Raw genomic sequence first — 18,958 nt, forward strand, 5'->3', positions numbered from 1 at the left:
TTTCTTCTCTTTTGCTAGAACTTCTTGCCTACCTTCTTTCTTATAAAAACCTTCCATTTGGTACAACCCCTTGGAGCATTTCTCTACTTGTCAGATGGGATGCTGCCCAATTCACGAATTGCTTAATAAAACCAATTAGATCTTCAAACGCACTTGGTTGAATTTTGTTTTTTAACTGCTTGTTTCCTCTTCTAGACTTTGAGATCCTTGTAATTAACATCATTTGGATTTCTACCCAGCTCACAGTGATTCTGCTTCTCATTATTTGTACCCCAGGTGCCACCTGGACCATGCCTCCCTTCAGAGTTGACTGCAACAGAGGTGGACACGGAACATTTACTCTGAGCCTTGGAATTTTGAGTTGATAGTTATACAGGGTAGCAATAGAAGTAATTCACAAAGGTCATGGCCATATTCCAGAGGGGATGTCCTCAAATTCTGACTGTTGAGGTTCCTTTGGCTGAGTTGGCTTAAGCCTTTCCTGAGGGTAGCTCATCCAAAGTGTTATCGAATTTCACACAACACCGCAGGAGCCATTCACAAAGCTAGTTTCTGTCACTTGCAACCGTAAAGTAGCTCCACATGGCTGAAACTATGTCTGTACTGTTCTCCACTGTCTCCTAAGGTGTGGCCCAAGGACGGGCCTAAGAAGTGCTCGAAAATTATTTATTAAATTAACAGATGAGGTCTGGGCATCCAAAGGAGATGGTCACTCAGGTCACAAATGTGGCCTCCCTTTTAGCAGGAGTTGTAAGGCTCAGAGCAGACAGCCTGCCCCTGCTGCCCAGGAAGGGGAAAACAAGTTACTGGTGTAAGAAGATAATGGAGAAACAAGAAAGATGCAAAACCAGGAGGCATAAAAACGCAGAGAATGTTCCTGGCGAGGAGCCCAGGACACTCATTCAAGACCACAGTGCTTTAGATCAATCCACCTTCATCATTTGTCTTGTGGCTCAGTTGAGAAGAGCACATACTCACCACCACAGGAACCATATGCTGCCCAACCGAGGATTTGCAAGAGCAAGAAATTGTGGATGCCATCTTGACACACCAGATCTTAATAGCATTGTTTCTTTACAGCATTTACAGTGCCCGCAGTCAGGAGAGCCCCAGCATTTTCCTCACCCTGTGTTAAAACTTAAATCTAACTCCCAGAAGGCCTATCTTCAGAGACCAGCAATTTTCTGCAAGCCAAACAACCAATTAATTAAATGGCCAATCAGCAGACTCATGGATTTTCTGAATAACACTTATACTAACATTACCAGCTTCTGAGGTTCCTAGCAATTTCTATTAGATGGAATGGCTTCACAAGTTTTTGAAGGTTTATGGGATGCCTGAGTCTCACGTTCTCTTCAGAGAAGCATTTGGAGGAATTTTCTGTTTATCAGAAGCTAAGGATAGTTTATCCTTCCTTTGAATATGTTTAACTTATGAATACATTAATGAAGAATATGGTCTCGAGTATAGATTTTTCTTGAGCATATTAATATTGTGCCACTTGGTTTACACACTTTGTCCCCCCCACTCTCCACTTCTCCATTTTTCACTTTCTCCCTTTGTCTCTCCCCCAAACTGTCTCCATCTCTTTACCTCTTAATCAGCTCCATCTGCCTCTTAATGTCTCCCCATCTCTGTCCTGCCCTACCCATCTCCCTGTTCATCTTTTCCCCCGAGTCCATCCTTTCTGACTCTGTCCTTCCCTACTTCCATAGTCTCTCCTCTTATTTCTATCCCTTACTTTTCCCTTCACTCTATTCTCACCTCTCTCACTTCCCTCTCTGCAACTCGGTCTCTCCCTGCAATAGCAGCAAGCTGGGGACAAAGCATACTGAACATTCCTCAGTATGCGGCTCTGAAGAAAAACAAAAATCACTATAACTTCACAACTCTTGTAGAAAACTGTTCTTAAAAACCAACATGCAATGTGGTAAACCTTGTGAGTAGTTAAAAAGAGGCCAACTTTTGGCAAATTTGGAAAATTGGTCATTTGTGGAATTGCATTGTTGTAAACCTTGTAAATAACTAAAAAGAAGCCAACATTTGGTAAATTTGGCAAATTGGTCACTCAAGGAATTGCCTTTAAGATAATCAGCTTTAAGCCCATAAAAAGAAACCTGAGGAGCTTCTGAGTCTGCAAGTTTATTCCTAAAATCAAGTACACTATAACAGCTTTCTTCTAGAAGGTGTTTTTTTTCATATGAGGTGTTGTAACGGTTAAATTAGATAGCGGCAGTAAAGCACAAAAGTTAGCACATGGTATATGCTCAGAATGTTTTATAAATGCATATGAGACCCCACTGTGTGCCAGACACTCTGTAAGCATCGTAACCACTGTATTCAATAATGTGTGGACTTTGCCTTTTATGCTCTGACAATTTATATTGACTGTTTCTTGTTCTTGTCAGAGAAATACAGGTCTCTTTGACCCAAAATCAGAGCTCATAACTACTTCTCTTCACTAGTTGCCTCAGCCTTTCATCAACATGAAAAATGGGTATTTGGCCATTGGTCCATGTGGAGTGGCCTTTCTAAGGGTTCCCTGGTCCTGAGGGATCCTGGGAAGCAAATCTTTCACAGTTCTTCTAGGAAACAGTTTTTGACCTGGAAAGAGACCAGCTGCAGCTTCTAAAACCTGGGTAAAAGTCTCCTTAGCTCCCCCAGTGTTGAGCAAAAATAGCTTTTGGGGATACAAAGCAGTGTGAGAGTGAGGGCTGTATAAAAGTAAGTCCTTTTCTAAAGACATTTGTAAATGTGATCAGAAACCGAAGGGAAACCCTACGTCAGCTCCTGTTACATTTGACAGTATATTTTAATACATCTCAGTCCAAGAGACTCAGAAACGTAGAATTAAATAAGTCAAACTCTTAACAGTATAGTTTTCAAATGTCATATTTTAGGTAGTTAAAAATCTTCCATTTTAACAGATCATGCAAACAGGAACACAAGACACAAAATACCAGCGTTAACAGGCACTCCCATTTGCTACATATATTACAATTTAGAATCAAGTTCTAAAATACACATCATACCAGACTGCAGCAAAAACACCAAGTAAAACTGTATATTCCTACATCTTTGCTATTTTTTACTTCGGAGGTGTGACCATAAAAGAACATGATGACTTTTTGTCAACAAACATGGCAGAATTCAGATAAAAATGCACAATGTCAACTTCTGTGGCTGTGGCATATTCTGTGTCAGCTGTTCTTGCTCTCAACATATTCTTTTGAGAATTGCCACTACTCTTGCAAATACTGTGTGTGGGTGTGGGTGTGGGTGTGTGTACTCAATGGGAAAAATTTCCGCCTTTTGGGGAAAATGTGTTAAACGGAGCTGGAACCCCACAGGTTTTCATTCTGACTCTGCCACATAACTAGCTGCATGATCCTGGGCATCGTAGTTCATCCTGCCACACCTCTGTTTGCTTGTCTAGTAACACCGCCCTCCTGCTGTAGGGTACTATGGGCCTTAAATGAGATAAATATGGCACAGCCCTCACACAACATGGCTTTCTTCTCCCCATTTCCTTGTGTGTGTTGTTGCTTTTAATATGCAACAATTTAAAATATTCCTTTTCTCTTTCTTTTGAGGGCAGCTTTTATCATTTTGGTATTAGCCAAAGGGGATTTGGGGTTGAAAACAATGGATATATAAAAGGTGTGTGATTTCCCATGAACTCTAAGTGTGTGAGGGAGAAACAAGGCAGAACGGCCAGGGTAGTGCAGGCGCTGGGAAAAGCTGTAAGAGAGGCTCAGAAGAGAGGTGCTCTGAGAAGCAGCAGCAGTCACAGTGGGACGGCTGTCACGCATCTCAAGGTGAGCCCTGGAGGGGACAGCATCCGTCTGCATGTGTAAGGCCTCTGCACAGTCACAGAGCTCCAGCCCAGGAAAGCTGTCTAATTCCCCCGTGGAACCCTACCCACGTGTCCCTGTAGTTGCCATTTCAAGTCTGAAAGCTTGGATTGCGGCGAACGTCTGAGGCTCCCATGTTTCCTGAGGAGCAGGAGAACTCATCCAGATTCGAACGATTCTCTTGGAGATATTCTGCTCTGTATTCCGAGTCCAGCCTCTCTGCTGGCCACTGCCATCCACTGCTCTTCCAATGGGGCCAAGAACTTTCCAAACTACCAAACCCCTGAGACTCTTCCTGTGACCCCAGAAAGCCCAGGTGCCTGGAAACTCACAGGCCTCATCTGCCATTTTCTTCAGAGGCATCCCAAGAATCACTTTGCTGCATCCCCCTGTGGCCTCCCTTAGGAGCGAATGTGCAGAATTTTCTTGAATGTCTTTTTGAAGTTCTCATTGCACAAGGGGTAGATGAGAGGGTTCAGCGTGGAGTTGAGGTAGCCCAGCCAGATGGTGAACATGTGCACATGCTCGTTGCAACAGCTCTTGCAGAAGGCAACGACCATGAAGAAGATGAAGTAAGGGATCCAGCAAAGGATGAAGGCCGCCATGATGAAACCCAGCTGTTTGGCAGCCTTCCGTTCTCTGTTCATGTGCAGCCCAGACACGTACTGTCTTGAATGTGAGCGGAGCCTCTTCCAGGTGAACTTGATGTAGTCCAGGCCTGCGCTAGACCCACTTCTTGGTTTGCCTTTCCGTGACACTGACTCTGTGGCGGTGTCTGAGTCTGTCCGTGAGATGGACTGGCTGTCACCTAGCATGTGATCCTCCGACATCTCACTGGCCCCACACATGGTCAGGCCTGGATGGTTCGCCTCAGGCTGGGTCTGGCTCAGGCTGATGGCTACATAGCCCCGGCCACTCCCCTCTGCCTCAGTCTGCGTCTGCACAATGGTAAGTGGGAAGCAGGGGACTTTGTCCACTTCCCCATCTTCCTCTTGGCTAAAGATGCCTGGAGACTTTATCTCCTTTGGGTCTTGGGATGGTGGATTCAAGACAGGTCCACCACTGGCATCTTTTGGCTTCCTTTTCAGAACTTCCCAGGGAGACTTCTTCCCCAGCTCCTGGGCCCCCACCTTGGGGTTCTCTGGCTTCAGCTTAATTTCAGAGAAGGAAGGGAGAGACCCGTTGATGAGCTCCCGGTGCTGACAATGCTGCCGTACAGCCTTGTAGATCTTGGCATAGAACCAGAGCATGAGCAAGGTGGGAAGGTAGAAGTTGATGATGGCGGTCATGATCTTGAACCAGGTGACATCATAGAAGTCTGTCTCGCACTTGTCCCGGTGCCCTGGAGTCTGTGACATGAAGCGATGCCAGCCCAGAATGGGAATAATCCACAGGAAGGAGAGAAACCAGGCCCCCAAGATGGTGGCTGATGCTCTGGTCTTGGTACGATACCTCAGGTATCGGAGGGGCTGCTGGACAGAGCGGTAGCGATCAATGCACAAGATGAAGACGCTGAAAATGGATGCTGTGCTGGCCACATAGTCCATGGAAAGCCAAAAGAGGCAGAGAGGCTGGCCCAGGGACCACCTGGACATGAGGAGGTAGATGATGTTCATGGGCATGACCACAGCGCCCACAATCAGGTCCGCCACTGAGAGGCTGACGATGTACAGGTTCCCCACAGTATGTAGCTTCCGTTCACTCCGCACAGCATATAGGACCATCAGGTTGAGTCCCACTGTGACCAAGGAGATGGCACTCAGGATCACCACCAGGGGCATCCGCTGGGAACTGGCTACGGTGGTCTTGTTCCCCTCACACATCTTGGCTTCTAAGACGCAGGAGGAATTAGGAAGGTTCATTGGCACAAGAGCAGCCTCCAGCTGTGGCTCGCTCCCTGGGAAGAAAGATACAAGGATTAAGGTCAGAGCCTTGGGGATCAGTAGAGTCAGTTAGTACCATCACATTGATCAAACTGGGGTTGTATGCTGTCAGGGGTAGTAGATACTGCTGGTTACATACAGTTTATATATTTTCTTCCTTCATCATTCATTCCTTCATTCATTCAATGACTAGTGGTTTCCTGGCATTGTGCTGGGTGTTGGGAATATATTCAGTGAACAAAACAAAAATCTCTGCCTTTGTGGAGCTCACATTCTACTGAGGTTGCTGGGCAAAAGCAAGGCAAAGTTTGGATAAGTCCCATGGTGCATGCATTCTGGGAAGGTAGGCTGCCTCATGATTGGTCTAAGCTGAATATGGCACTCCAGTTCCTTTATGCCAACGGCTGGTCTAGGAATGGACATGGCACACAGCTGTGGCCAAGGAAGTAGATGGGGAAGTCTAACGGCAATGTTCGGAGTCTGGAAAGTTCTTCCTCTCTGACAAATGAGTAAAACAAAGAAAAAGGATGCTTCCCATTTGTCCCCTTCTTCCTGACAGGAAGCAATGGTTGGGACAATGACAGTCATCTTGGGGCCTTGAAGGAAACACTAAGAAATCCACTGAGGTGCCAATCCAGACTCCTATTAAACTGGAGCTGTTGAACCACCCTAGAATCTTCTTCTTCCAGACTGGTTATTATGACAAATAATGTCTTCTTTGCTCAAGTCACTGTTGTAGGAGTTTTTACATGCAGCTAAAAGCATCCCTAACTGATATGGAGGAGGTTACCAGGGCACACAAAGTGTGAAATAAATCTAGCACATCTCTTTAGATGAATGGTTCTTAGATGGGAAGGGGAATATGTTATCTGAGAAAGCATATTTTACTTTTTAACTTATTTTACTTTTATATTTGAAAAAAAATTAACTACATAAACTATGCAAATTAATATATAACAAAACCTTCTTTGCTAGTAAGGCTCTATTGAAAATGCTGTATCCTGTTATCAGATGGCCCTCAGTTGGGGTGGAGGTAGAAGTAGGTATTAAAACACCTGGAAGGGGTTGTTTGATTTTGATATTCATCAAAAAGTGGTATGAGTTTAAAGAAAACTGAGAAACACTAACATAGGCTGTAAATCCCTCTCAGTAAGTTAGTAGAAACAAATTATTTTACATTAAGACAAAGTCAGACAAATTCCTGAGTAGATGCCTAAACTCATATGATTTATTTAAGATAAAAAGCAAGCCCCTAAGGCATTTGATCCTTGTGGAAGGAACCCTTTGAGCTATTTTGTTAGAAAAACACCATTTGGGTAATACTGATTTTGCCACAGCTCAGCTGCTAATTTTCTTAGGGGTCAAAGGTGAAAAGTGGGATAGGTGATCTCTAAAGGCTTCTCCAGGTGTTTTTTTCAGTCTTGCTTTTTTCCATGTTTTCCTCCACCTCTGAACTGCCACAGTCAGAGCAACCATCCAACTTCTCTATGTGTGCCTCCCCTGACTTCTTCAATAGCATTACCTGCTCCTCTCTTGACCCAGTCGGGCCTCTGCTCCTGTCACTCTGCTGCCTGACTCAGGGGCCTTATTCACTCACCCCATCCACCCCAACCATCACCTGGGTGAGGACAGCCCCCAGATCTACAGCTTCAGCCCCTATCTTTCTCTACCACTATGCCCAAGACACAACACCTGGCAGTTTACCCTTCAGTCCTGACCAAGACCAGACCCCTTGGAATCATCCGCAGTCATGTCAGGAAGGAGGAAAGAGGCTAAAGGAGAACATCTCAGGGATTTTTGTTTTTTTATTTTGGTTGGGGGAAGCAGGAAGCAGTTCCCTCAAACTCTCCCAGAGCTTGCATTCTCAAGATGGCTGCAGTCTCCCACTACCTTAGAAGTGCCTCATGTCTCTTTCCTTCATTGCCTGAGGACATTTCTTTTCTCATGTCTCCTTCTGCCTCGTTGCACACAAAAAGGAATCACTCAGTTAATGTGCATTGTACATATACTACTTACCATTCAACAATTACATTTGATAGAAAATGGTTTGTTTTTATATAAAAATGTATTAGTTCCTTTTTGATTAAAAAAGAAAAGTTGTTACTATTGAACTGAGATCACTAGACTAAAAATTAGTGCCACATATTAGGTGTTCAGGGGAGAAATCTACTGAGATCTGCAACTTCCTTTGAAATCAATCAAAAAAATAAGTTGGATGCTAAAAATAGAAATACCATTTGATCCAGGAATTCCATTTCTAAAAATTTACCCTAAGAATACAGAATTCCAGATTAAAAAAGACAGATGCACCCCTATGTTTATTGCAGCACTACTTACAATAGCCAAGAAATGCAAGCAACCTAAGTGTCCATCAGTAGATGAATGGATAAAGAAGATGTGGTACATATACATAATAGAATATTATTCAGCTATAAGAAGAAAACAAATCCTACCATTTGCAACAACATGGATGGAGCTAGAGGGTATTATGCTCAGTGAAATAAGCCAGGCGGAGACAGACAAGTATCAAATGATCTCACTCATCTGTGGAGTATAAGAACAAAGAAAAAACTGAAGGAACAAAACAGCAGCAGACTCATAGAACCCAAGAATGGACCAACAGTTACCAAAGGGAAAGGGACTGGGGAGGGATAAGAGGATTAAAGGGCATTATGATTAGAACACATAATGTAGGGGGTGGCATGGGGAAGGAAGTATAGCACGGAGAAGACAAGTAGTGACTCTATGTCATCTTACTATGCTGATGGACAGTGACTGTACTGGGGTATGTGGTGGGGACTTGATAATGGGGGGAATGTAGTAACCACAATGTTGCTCATGTGAAATTTGAGCATAAGATTGTATATCAATGATACCTTAATAAATAAATTAAATAAGTTGGATGGATGGTTGGTTAGAAGAATGGGTAAAGAAACAGATAAATAATACAGCAAAAAGAGCAAAATGTTAATTTATAACCTAGGTGGTGGATTTATGGGTGTCACTGCACCATGCTTCTGACTTTTCTATTTTATTATTTTCTGAAGAAATGTTGGGGTAATTAATATAACATATTTTTATATTCCTCACCTATCAATGTAAGTCTAATTCTTTATCACATTTTCTCCTTCATAACTGGACATTTCTTTTGTATAGACATAAAACAAAGGGTCAACAAATATTTGTTAGATGGATGAATAGGTACCTGAAAAGCAGGATGCTGTGAAGTATCTCAGCTCAGAAATTATTCATTCAACTGGAACTTACTGGCAGAAAATTCCTTTTCAGCTCAGTGATCTGTTTTGGGAGCAAGAAAATCCACTTTCATCCTCTGAAGTCACGGGATTGAGAAGGATTCCTGGAAAGGCAACCGCAGCCCCCACAGGATGCATACAGACGGTGCATGGTGCCCGCCCCCCACCCCCTCAGGAACACTGGAGGGGGCGTGGCAGGGAAGGAGGAGGAAGCCTGAGGGAATGAGGTGCCCCAGGCACCAGCTGACGTAGCAGGCCTCACAGGGAGGGCCACCAGGAAGGCAGCAGAAGCAGCCACAGCAGTGTCGACTTCATTTCCCTCTCAGCACGGGTACATAATTTGTGGGCCTCAGTGCAAAATGAAAAGTTAAAATGTTATTAAGAATGTCAAGATGGCGACAGCAGAACATCAGATGAAGCATGAGCCCGTCCTGAGCACAGGGCCTGTGTGTGGTTGCCCGGGCCCCAGACCTGATATGCCTACCCTGGTCTCTCTCCCTCTCACCCAATCCCTGAACAGCCCTACTCAGGGAGAAAATGAATGTGAGGCACCATCCCCTCCCTTGGGGATCTGCACTTTGAAAAACAGATCTGTGAATGGTTTTCCCTCTGTAAATATCAAAGGGATGCCAGGCATTCTGGCAGTGTGGAAGGTGTTTGGGGGCACATGTCCTCATTTCTTCTCACATTCCATGGGAGGCCGTGCTCCCCTCAGGCTGCCTAGGCCCCATCAAGTTCTGAGGTGCTCTCTGGGGTCAACGCCAAGCCTGCAGACATGATGCTGGCAGGAGAGTGTGCTCCAGGGGGAGAGAACGCAAGCTGGAGGGGCACTTCAGACAGGGCATCTCAAGAAGAAAGGTGGGCACCTGTCCGTCAGAGCACCATGTCCCTAGAGAAGCAGGCGATGGGGGAGAGAGTCCCCACCTGGGCTCTGCCACTTGATGGGCTATATGGCATGGGGACAAACAGCTGGGTTTCCAAGTTCCTCACCTGCAAAGTAGGGAAAATATCATTACTTCCCTTCCTGAGCTGGTAGGAGAAGCAGTTGAGACAGTGGGGTGGGATGACTCCACTATCCCCCAGATGACAATCACTTGGTGGCAAGCAGAAACAGAACATTTTTCTCTATGTGTACAAACAGCCATCATTTTTCAATTAAGGCAATGGCTTCATTCCAAAACCATTAGCTGCAGTGGAACTTTCACTAGAGTGGTTACAGTCTAATCCTATCAGGTCAATTTATGTGCCAGCTAATAAACAAAGGTAGTCAACGTTCCTTCTACATCCTGGGAATGCCGACTGGGGCAGCTACGACAGTCAGGAGCTAGGCCCTGGGCTTTTCATATATTGGTTATCAAACATCTACCACCAGCCCGCAGAGAGGTCTTCTACCAAGGCAGAGACAAGTAAACGTTCAGCACAGGCTTAGAGGGATGAAGTGACTTATCAAGGTCACATAGCCAGGAAGAGGCTGGTAAAGTCAAGATTTAAACCTAGGTCCAATTAACTCAGAGTTTCTTGATCTTCATTTTAGCGACCTTTTGAGCTGGTTAATATTTTGTTGTGAAGAAATGTCCTGTGCATGGCTGGATGTTCAGTAGCATTCCTGGCCTCTCTACTCATCAGATGCCAGTAGCATCCTCTCCCCATTCCCAGTTATGACAGTCAAAAATATCTCCAGACATTGCCAGATGTCCATGGGAGTTGAGGGGGGAGGGGCACAATGATCCTTAGTCGAGAACGACTGATCTAACTGAGGACACCCCTGAGCCGCCAAGGAATACAAGCTTACTGCTCAAGGTAAGGCGGGGCTCTCTCAAAATGACGTTTACCTAACAATGCAATGAGTTGCCTTGAGAGACAGTAAGTGATCCATCACGGGAGGCTTGTAAGAAGAGGTGGTTGGATTCTGATTCTGACCTACTTCTGCTTTCTCAATGGCAATTATTTACTTAAATAAAACCTGCAGCATTGGTTTTAGATGAAAGAGACTGGCATGCAGGGATCTCTGCTTTTAGCCAGGAAGAGGCACTAAGAGGAACTGGAGGGTTTGGAGAGATGCTGCGCATTTCATGAGGCTCCCAGTGGCCTCACCTCTCCACTTTCCCTCTCATGCTAGCATTGCTCGTCCACAGAAGCTTGGAGCTCATTTTGTGGTAAAGTGGGATAGTAGTTAAGAACCCAGGCTTTATAAACCAGTGAACCTCTGCTCTGATCTTGTTTCTGCCCTAATTAGCTGGGCAAGATATTCCACCACACCAAGCCTCAGTTTTCCTCACCTCTAAGATGGGAATAAAGCACCTAGTACAGTGCCTGACATACAGGAACTAACCACTGAACAGCAGCTTTTGTGTTTTTTTCTACTTCTTGGTAAGTGACACATGTTCCCCCAGTCAGCCCAGTCCAGCCCAGAGGAATTATTCTTGACCTCTCTCTGTTTTTCCCTGTGGCATAAACTGCTAACTGTCTCCTAATATCAGTTCTCCTTTATTTAGGAACAGACTTCTACTTTTTTTAGCTGAGCACATGGCTGCCTGGAATAGAGGTTACATGCATTTCCCAGGCTCCTTTGTATCTGGGTATGGCATATGATTAAGTGCCAGTGAGATGTAAATAGAAATGTAGTTTGCAGCTCTAAAAGGAGGATGTGTTCTCTTCTTTGCCTCTTCATTCTTCCAGCCGGCTGGAATGTTGATAGGATAAATATAATTTAAGCAGCTATCTGGGGACCATGAGGAAGAGCCACAGAACGAAGAAGGGGAAGCAGAAATTTGGAAGGAGATGAAGTCTCTGATGATCGTGTAGCTGTCATACCAGTCAGGACTCTCCACCTCTGGGTCAGTTTGAGTTTTCTACCACACACAGCCAGACTGAATCCTAAGTGATACAACTGCCCTAGACTTCAAGGAGTTTGTCAATTAGCATGAGAGGAAAGACAACAGATAAACAAACAGCATCAAAAAAGTAAATTAAAATTCTAGATTGCAACTTGAATGGGACAAGTGTGATGAGTGAGATCAGATCAAAGCAGGTAGCAGGACAGAGGAGGGAGGAACAGCCTCTCCCAAGGTAGTGTGCAGATGTCAAGAAGGACATTATAGAAGGGGTGATGTGTGAGCTGGACTTTGAAGGACCATCAGCAGGGTGGGAGAAGGAAGAGAAATCTTAAGGATGAATAAAAGAAAGAATGAAGTACGAAGCTGAGTCTGAGGAAGCGGGAGAGAATTGTTGGAAGTGACTGGAGTGCAGAATGGTGAGTCTGGAAAACCGTGCTGGGGCCAAGGTGAAGGAAGCATTTACACCTCCACGTCTCTGCCTGTGCTGTCCCCCTGCCTGGAGCACCCTTTTGAAGCTCTTAGTTGATACTCTGTGCACCCACCACACTTCTAACATTCTCCTTTATATCATCTATTTATCCTTTCTTTAGCTGATTCTCCCCAAACAGGGAACCCCTCTAGTGCAAGGAATGTGTCCACTATCTCTGTTTTTAAAGTGCAACATCCATAACCATTAAGGGGACGTGCCCTGCTTGACAGCAGGAACCGCACCTTTCTACCCTCTGTTATTCTTTCGTGCTGGCACTAGGCTGGCACATGATAACTGCTGAACAGAAGTTTATTGGATAAGCCCTGAAAAATGAGACACAAATGGATAAAGGGCTGCAGAAGACACAGCAAAAAGGGCCTAATGCAGGTGTGGGCATATTTTTCACAAGGGTACTTAAACCAACAAAAAACTAAGATAAGATTTACTCTGTCAGTGAATATTGGTACCTTTCAGCTAACTTGTCTACTTTTTCCTTGAAACTTTACAGTTAGAGCTTTCTTTCATGGTAAGCCAAAACATGAATAAAGATTTATGCACAAGATGCATACTGCAACATTATTTATGATAGGAAATAAAGGAAAATAATCTAACATTTCAGAACTAAATATATTATGGGATTGCTACAGGATAGACTATCATGCAGTCATTGATAAGTACATTGATGGAGCACCATTATGATATGGAAAAATGCTTATGTTGAATTTAAATTTATAAAAGACATTGTACAGGATGATGTCAATTATATTAACAGCCTTAGAGCGAGGGTGGATCTCTGTTATGTTAACACTGGTTTCCTCTGGGTAGTGGATGGTGTTTGTTGCCTTTGGTATTTCCCAAGATTTCAACAATGTCAACACCTTAGTTTATAATAGGGAAAATAAGGACTAACTGTAGTCATTTTCAAAAACAGAATAAAATAGATTCATTCCACTGGGAAAGAAAGATTTTAAAAGAAATGTCCTCCATATTCTTAGTGCATCCTTTATTTTCTTTAGTAAAAAATGAGTGTTTGAGATTCCTTTCTTGGTATGTTCTAAACAGCCTCACCTACCACTCCCCATTCCAAACTGTTCTACCCTTCACCTTATGTGCATTAGATGGGTATTTTGGTCAAGGAAGGGAGAACATTGATTTTTTTTCCTCTAATTCTGAGAAAGAGGCAGTATGCATGAGGGTGCCCCATGTACTTCATAATCTCATTTTTCTTCCTGCATATTCTCATTGAGTCTAGCCAGGGCACAGTTTCCATAAAACACCCAGGCATTATCAATGCCATTGGCTGCGGGCAAAGAGCAGAGTGCAAATAGCAAAATCCTATTCTGAGCCCAGTGCTACAGGAACGTGGTTGACTTAGACTCTAGGGCAGTGCTGGGTTTGGAGTTAGCCTCTGGGTAAGATGCAGGAGGTACCCTGTGGGCAGGCAGTGGCCCCAGAGAGCTTTCTGGGGATGGAGGTACATAGTCACATGTCTACAGAGTCAGGGAAGAAAAGTTAAGAACAGGGGACTATGTGTGGAGCAAGAGGGAGTGGTGGGGACTAGGGCATTCCAGAGAGAATACTCTCTGTCTGAAGAGGACAGCTGCCACTCAGATGCCACCAACTGCTGCTGCAGGCCCAGCTCTGCCTATTTTTTAAATGAAGTCTCAATAGCTGGATTTTTACATGAAATCTTTAAGTTTTAAATGCTGACAGTTATTCAATTGTTTCATTTTTTTTCCTTGAGCACTTTAACACAGGTCAAGCAAGAATGGATTTGGGGGACATGACCTAGGAGTCCCGAGCTAGAAATGTCAAGCTAGTTCATAGGGGATCCAAAGTGATAAATATGAGACAATGGCCCTAGGCTAGATACCTTTTGGGGTAATTGCCTGGTTCACAGTAAGCTTCCTTCTCTGAGAATCATTATCCACCTAGGGGTGGGCCTTGGCAGCCAAAGTTATACCATGAAACTTGACCCCTAGGCACACATGTCTGGGGCAGAGGCTGTGCCAAGTAGTCCAGTTCTCTTTTCTGGAATCTGGAACTGGGGTTGTGCCATCAGGGCCAGCTGTTATCTCATGAACTGAAGAGAGGGGAAAGTGGGGGCTAAGGCTGCCACTGAGGGGTAGCATTGCTCACCCAGGCATGCTGAAGTAGACGAAGGGGGAGAAGAAAGCAGCAGACAAATGCAACAGTTCACATGCTGGAATAACTGGTATCTACGCACACAAAGATTAAGTGAGAACTTTGCCTCACATCACACACAAAAATTAACTCAAAACTGATGAAAGTCCCAAACATAAGAGCTAAGTCTCTTAAAACTCTTAGAAGAAATCGTAGGAGAAAATCTTTGAGACCTTGAATAAGGCAAAGATTTAGATACAACACCAAAGGCACAACCAATAATGTAAAAAATTGCTAAAGTGGACTGCATCAAAATCGAAGACTTTTGTTTCAAAAGGCACCACTAAGAAAGTGAAAAACTACAGAATGGGAGAAAATATTTCTATGTCGCATATTGGACAGACCATATAACTGATATATCCAGAATAAATAAAGAACTCTTCCAACTCAGTAATAAGAAGACAAATAACCCAATTTAAAAATGCACAAAAGATCTGAACAGATACTTCACCAAAGAAGATACAGGAATGGCTCACAAGCTCATGAAAAGAGACTCACCAACAGTCATCAGGAAAACGCAAGTCAAAACCACAGCAAGATACCACCTCACACCCACCAGGACGATTATGCTTTTAAATAACAGACAATAAATAGTAAGTATGAATGAAGGATGTGGAGAAATTAGAAACCTCATATACTGCTGGTGGGAACGTAAAATGGTACAGCCACTGCAGCAAAGTCTGGAGTTCCTCAAAGAGCTAAACATAGTTACCATATGACCCAGCAATTCCATACTTAGATATACATACCCAAGAGGACTGAAGACGTATGTCCACACAAAAATTTGTAGGTGAATGTTTCTAGCATTCTTCTAAGAGCCAAAAAGTGGAAACAACCCAAATGTTCATCAGCTGATGAGGAGATAATCAAATACGGTATATCCATGCAATGCAATATTATTTGTCAATAAAAGGGAACAAAGTACTGATGCATGCTATAACATGGATGAACTGCAGAAATGTCATGCTAAGTGAAAGAAGCCAGATACAAAAGACAACACTGTATGTCTCAAATTTATATGAAATGTCCAGAACAGGTAAGTCCACAGAGACAGAAAGTGGTTTAGTGGTTGCCTGGGATTGGGGGTGGGGATGGGAAGGTCTTTGGGAAGGATGGCAATGTTCTAAAATTGGATTCTGATGATGATGATGATTGTCCAACTCTAGATTTACTAACAATAACTGAATTGTATGGTTCATTTAGAATCAGTGAATTTCATGGTATGTAAATTATACCTCAATAAAGTTGTTAAAAAAAATTCAGTGGCCCAAGAAAGAGGCTGTCTGAGTTTCCAAATCTCTTTTTTAAAAATCTGTTTTGGTACACTGGTATTCCTCCCCAAAATATCTATAAGGCACTAGGATTTTTTTTTTAAGGAAACAAAGGAGTGTTAGACAAATAAGGATGAAAGCTTTAGGTGGGTCCTGAAAGCTACTGTAATTGGGCCACAGTTTTGATTTTGAATCTCCCAGGAGCCAGAACAAAGAAGGAAACAGAATCAATTCTAAGAATCTAGTGTCACTTTTTAAATAAAAGCAAACTAGTTGCTTAGCAGAAGGACAACTTTAGCTAGAACTTAAGTTTTAGATTAAATGTTTCTCATGGTTTCTTATAAAGGGAACACAGTGAAATGTTACGCATAACTTCTTCATTAACCATCAGAACTGGAAGTATGGAAATGACTTACCTATATCAACCCTTTCCTCCTGTACTCCTATGATCTTGCATTTTATAATTTGGCTTGAGAGTCTGGGAAGTTGGACTTGTTTGATTGTCTGTTCTTCCCATTCTCCACGCCTTGGGTGACAGGCTGAGGTTTTTTTTAATGAGGCACAGGAAAGGGAAGCTGGAGGATAATTAACACTAAATGGCAAACAAAAGAAGTATAAAAATCTCAGTTCTGCTATCTCTTATCATCTGGCCTCAAAAAGCAATTAAGAAAAAGAAAAGTAGTATTTCAAAGGCTTTCTACATACCAGCACTGGGCTGGGAGGTTTTCTGTGTTGCCTCATTTAATCCTCAGGGCTCCAGTAACCTCATAACAAAGCAATAATTTTTCCCTTGTTTTAAAGATGTGAAAACAGAGGTTTCTGAAGTTTATAAAGCTTGGTGCCCTGAACTAAGATCCAAGGGTGACTGAAAAACAAGGTTTTTAAAAGCCCAAGTGACTCCCACCTTCTAAGACACTTGAATGAGCTTCAAACCCCTGCCCTCTGCCCTCACCCTCCTTACACTATGATAACAAAAGGAAGTGAATACATGCATTAAATAAAGATTTCATGGAACTGGAACTATGAACATCTGTGCTAACATTAAACAAGGACACAGCGCACACACCACCAGGCCCAGCACACACCCATATCATTTCAGGACACAATGAATAATGTTTTCTTTTTGTTCCAAATCCCTGGAGATTAAGCCTTGAGAAAGGCATTTTCAAAGACCAAAGTTATCCAAGTTGTCTCTTCTTAAGAAAGAAAAGAAAAGTAAATAAAAGAGCTGGCAGAAGAGAAAGGAAAGGTAGATGAGATGTTTACAAGAGAGAGCTCCAAGGTAATCAGGAGTCCCTTTAATGTCTCTGTCTCTTTCAGTCAAGTGACCCAGTGCCTGGGTGCAGTAGCCACCCCAGCCCCACACCTGGGGCTCCTCAGCTCCACCTGCTGGCTAAGCCCCCCTGGTTCTGCGGGCAGGCCTGTCTCTAGAGAGAGGTATGTATGTTCAGGGGCATAGGTGAGTGTGAGTCAGTCTAGCTGCTGGTTCTATTCTGACACTTATTCATCCATCCATCTATCCATTGATTCTCTCTTCCTTCCATCCTTCCTTCCTTCCTTCCATCTATCCACCCATCCATCCAAGAAGTATTATTGAGGATCAGGTACAGATGTTATGGTAGGTTGTGGGGAAGTTGGGGTTCCTATGGCCAGGATCCTCACTTAACTTAAACCACCTGATGATGGAACTGGCCTGTTGCTAGGCTACCACTTCCACACTTTTAGGCAATAAGCTATTATTGCACTATATAGAGAGCTCGGCCCAGTGCTCTGGGCAGAGGAAGAGATGCTACTGCTCGACTTACCACTGGAAGAACAAGCCGGGTAAGAAACCCTTTCACCCCAAAGAACATTTTGCTGTCAACTTCTTTGGTCACATTGAACCCATAGCAAACTTGCCCGGGGCTGAGCCCCATTGGCAAGACATAGGTAAAGAACTGACACTGTCCCTGCCCTCCTGGAGCTTCCAACCTGTACCAGTGCTTCTCAACCTTGACTGCCTGGAGGGTTTTCCAAGCGCACTGGGACATCTGCTTCAGGGAAGATGGAGTACAGGTACTCTTCCAAATCCTTCTGCTAAGTACAGTTAAAAGTCCTGGACATTATATTTAAAACAAATATAAGATGACTCTGAAAGATGGAGAGGCAAAGGCAGACCAGCTAGAATCCTAGGACCCAAAGAATGACACAGTGATGGGTTCCCTGGGTTTTTTGGACCATGTACATATGAGACTTGGAGCTAAAGAAGTTGGAAACTTAGAAATGCCAATGGGCATAAACAAACAAACAAAAGCCCCCAACAAAGGCCTGCTGTGTCTAGCAAAAGGGGCCAGGAAAGGGGCAGCCTAGAAAAACAGAAAACCTGTAGACAGTAACTGCTCTACTTCAGCCAAACACCACAGACCACACTGGAGCCCCATTCCACACTACCCAGCAAACGCTGAGTGGGAAGCCAAGATTTCCACCCTCATCAGGCTACAACAAGGTGACCCACCCCCCACCCCCAGTTAACCCCTAGTAGGGACTTTCATCCCCATCAGGTGATAAGACCTGCATCCAACCCCCACAACCCCCAGGTGATGATAAGACCTGCATCCAATCTCCACAACCTCCATGTGGGGAGCAGTAAGGAGGCACATGCACCCCTCCCAGCCAGGGAGTTATTCCTGGAGGGTTGGTGGGGAGCCAGAACACCCCACTGCTCATCAGCAATAAAGACCCCTCTGCCTTCAGGTATCACAGAAGCTGAGCTGAGAGCCTGGACTTCGACTCCCACCTGGAAGTAATAAGGTGGTGTACCCTATCCCTACTGCCCCCTGCTACCCTTGCTGGAACACTGTCTCAAAAAGTCAGATAAAACAGAAGACTTAAATATGATCTAGAGTCTCGTAACAATATAAAAAATGTACACATTTCAATTGAAAATCACTTATATCAAAAACTGGAAAAATTTCACATGGAATTTTTAAGATGCAATTAATAGATAACAATAACAAGATGACACAAATGTCAGGATCACCATATTTTAAAGTAATCATCATAAGAATGCTTCAATGTGCAAATAGGAACATGCCTGAAACAAATGAAAAAAACAAATGAAAAATGAAAAGTATCAGCAAATAAACAGAAGATAAAAAGATGAACCAAATGGAAATTTTAGAACTGAAAAACCTAATAACTGAGATAAAAACTCAATAGATGGGCTC

The 18,958-nt window shown here is 43.6% G+C and overlaps 1 protein-coding gene across 7 annotated transcripts in view; it reads right to left on the minus strand.

The window, feature by feature from the left end:
- Window positions 1–1,671: 1,671 nt before the first annotated feature.
- HRH1 (histamine receptor H1) overlaps window positions 1,672–18,958 on the minus strand; it is a 96,583-nt gene continuing 79,296 nt past the window's right edge. For 4 of the 7 annotated variants that reach the window (XM_057506605.1, XM_057506607.1, XM_057506602.1 and 1 more), the window contains one exon: window positions 1,672–5,751. In XM_057506605.1, coding sequence (XP_057362588.1) covers window positions 4,256–5,751 — 1,496 coding nt within the window. In that variant the 3' untranslated portion in view covers window positions 1,672–4,255. Of the gene's footprint in view, window positions 5,752–8,942; window positions 9,035–16,168; window positions 16,345–16,457; window positions 16,677–18,958 lie in introns of those variants that run through there. The other 3 variants (XM_057506606.1, XM_057506608.1, XM_036923430.2) reach the window with 2 other exon arrangements.

The sequence above is a fragment of the Manis pentadactyla genome, chromosome 1 (assembly GCF_030020395.1).
Source record: "Manis pentadactyla isolate mManPen7 chromosome 1, mManPen7.hap1, whole genome shotgun sequence".
Taxonomy (NCBI): domain Eukaryota; kingdom Metazoa; phylum Chordata; class Mammalia; order Pholidota; family Manidae; genus Manis; species Manis pentadactyla.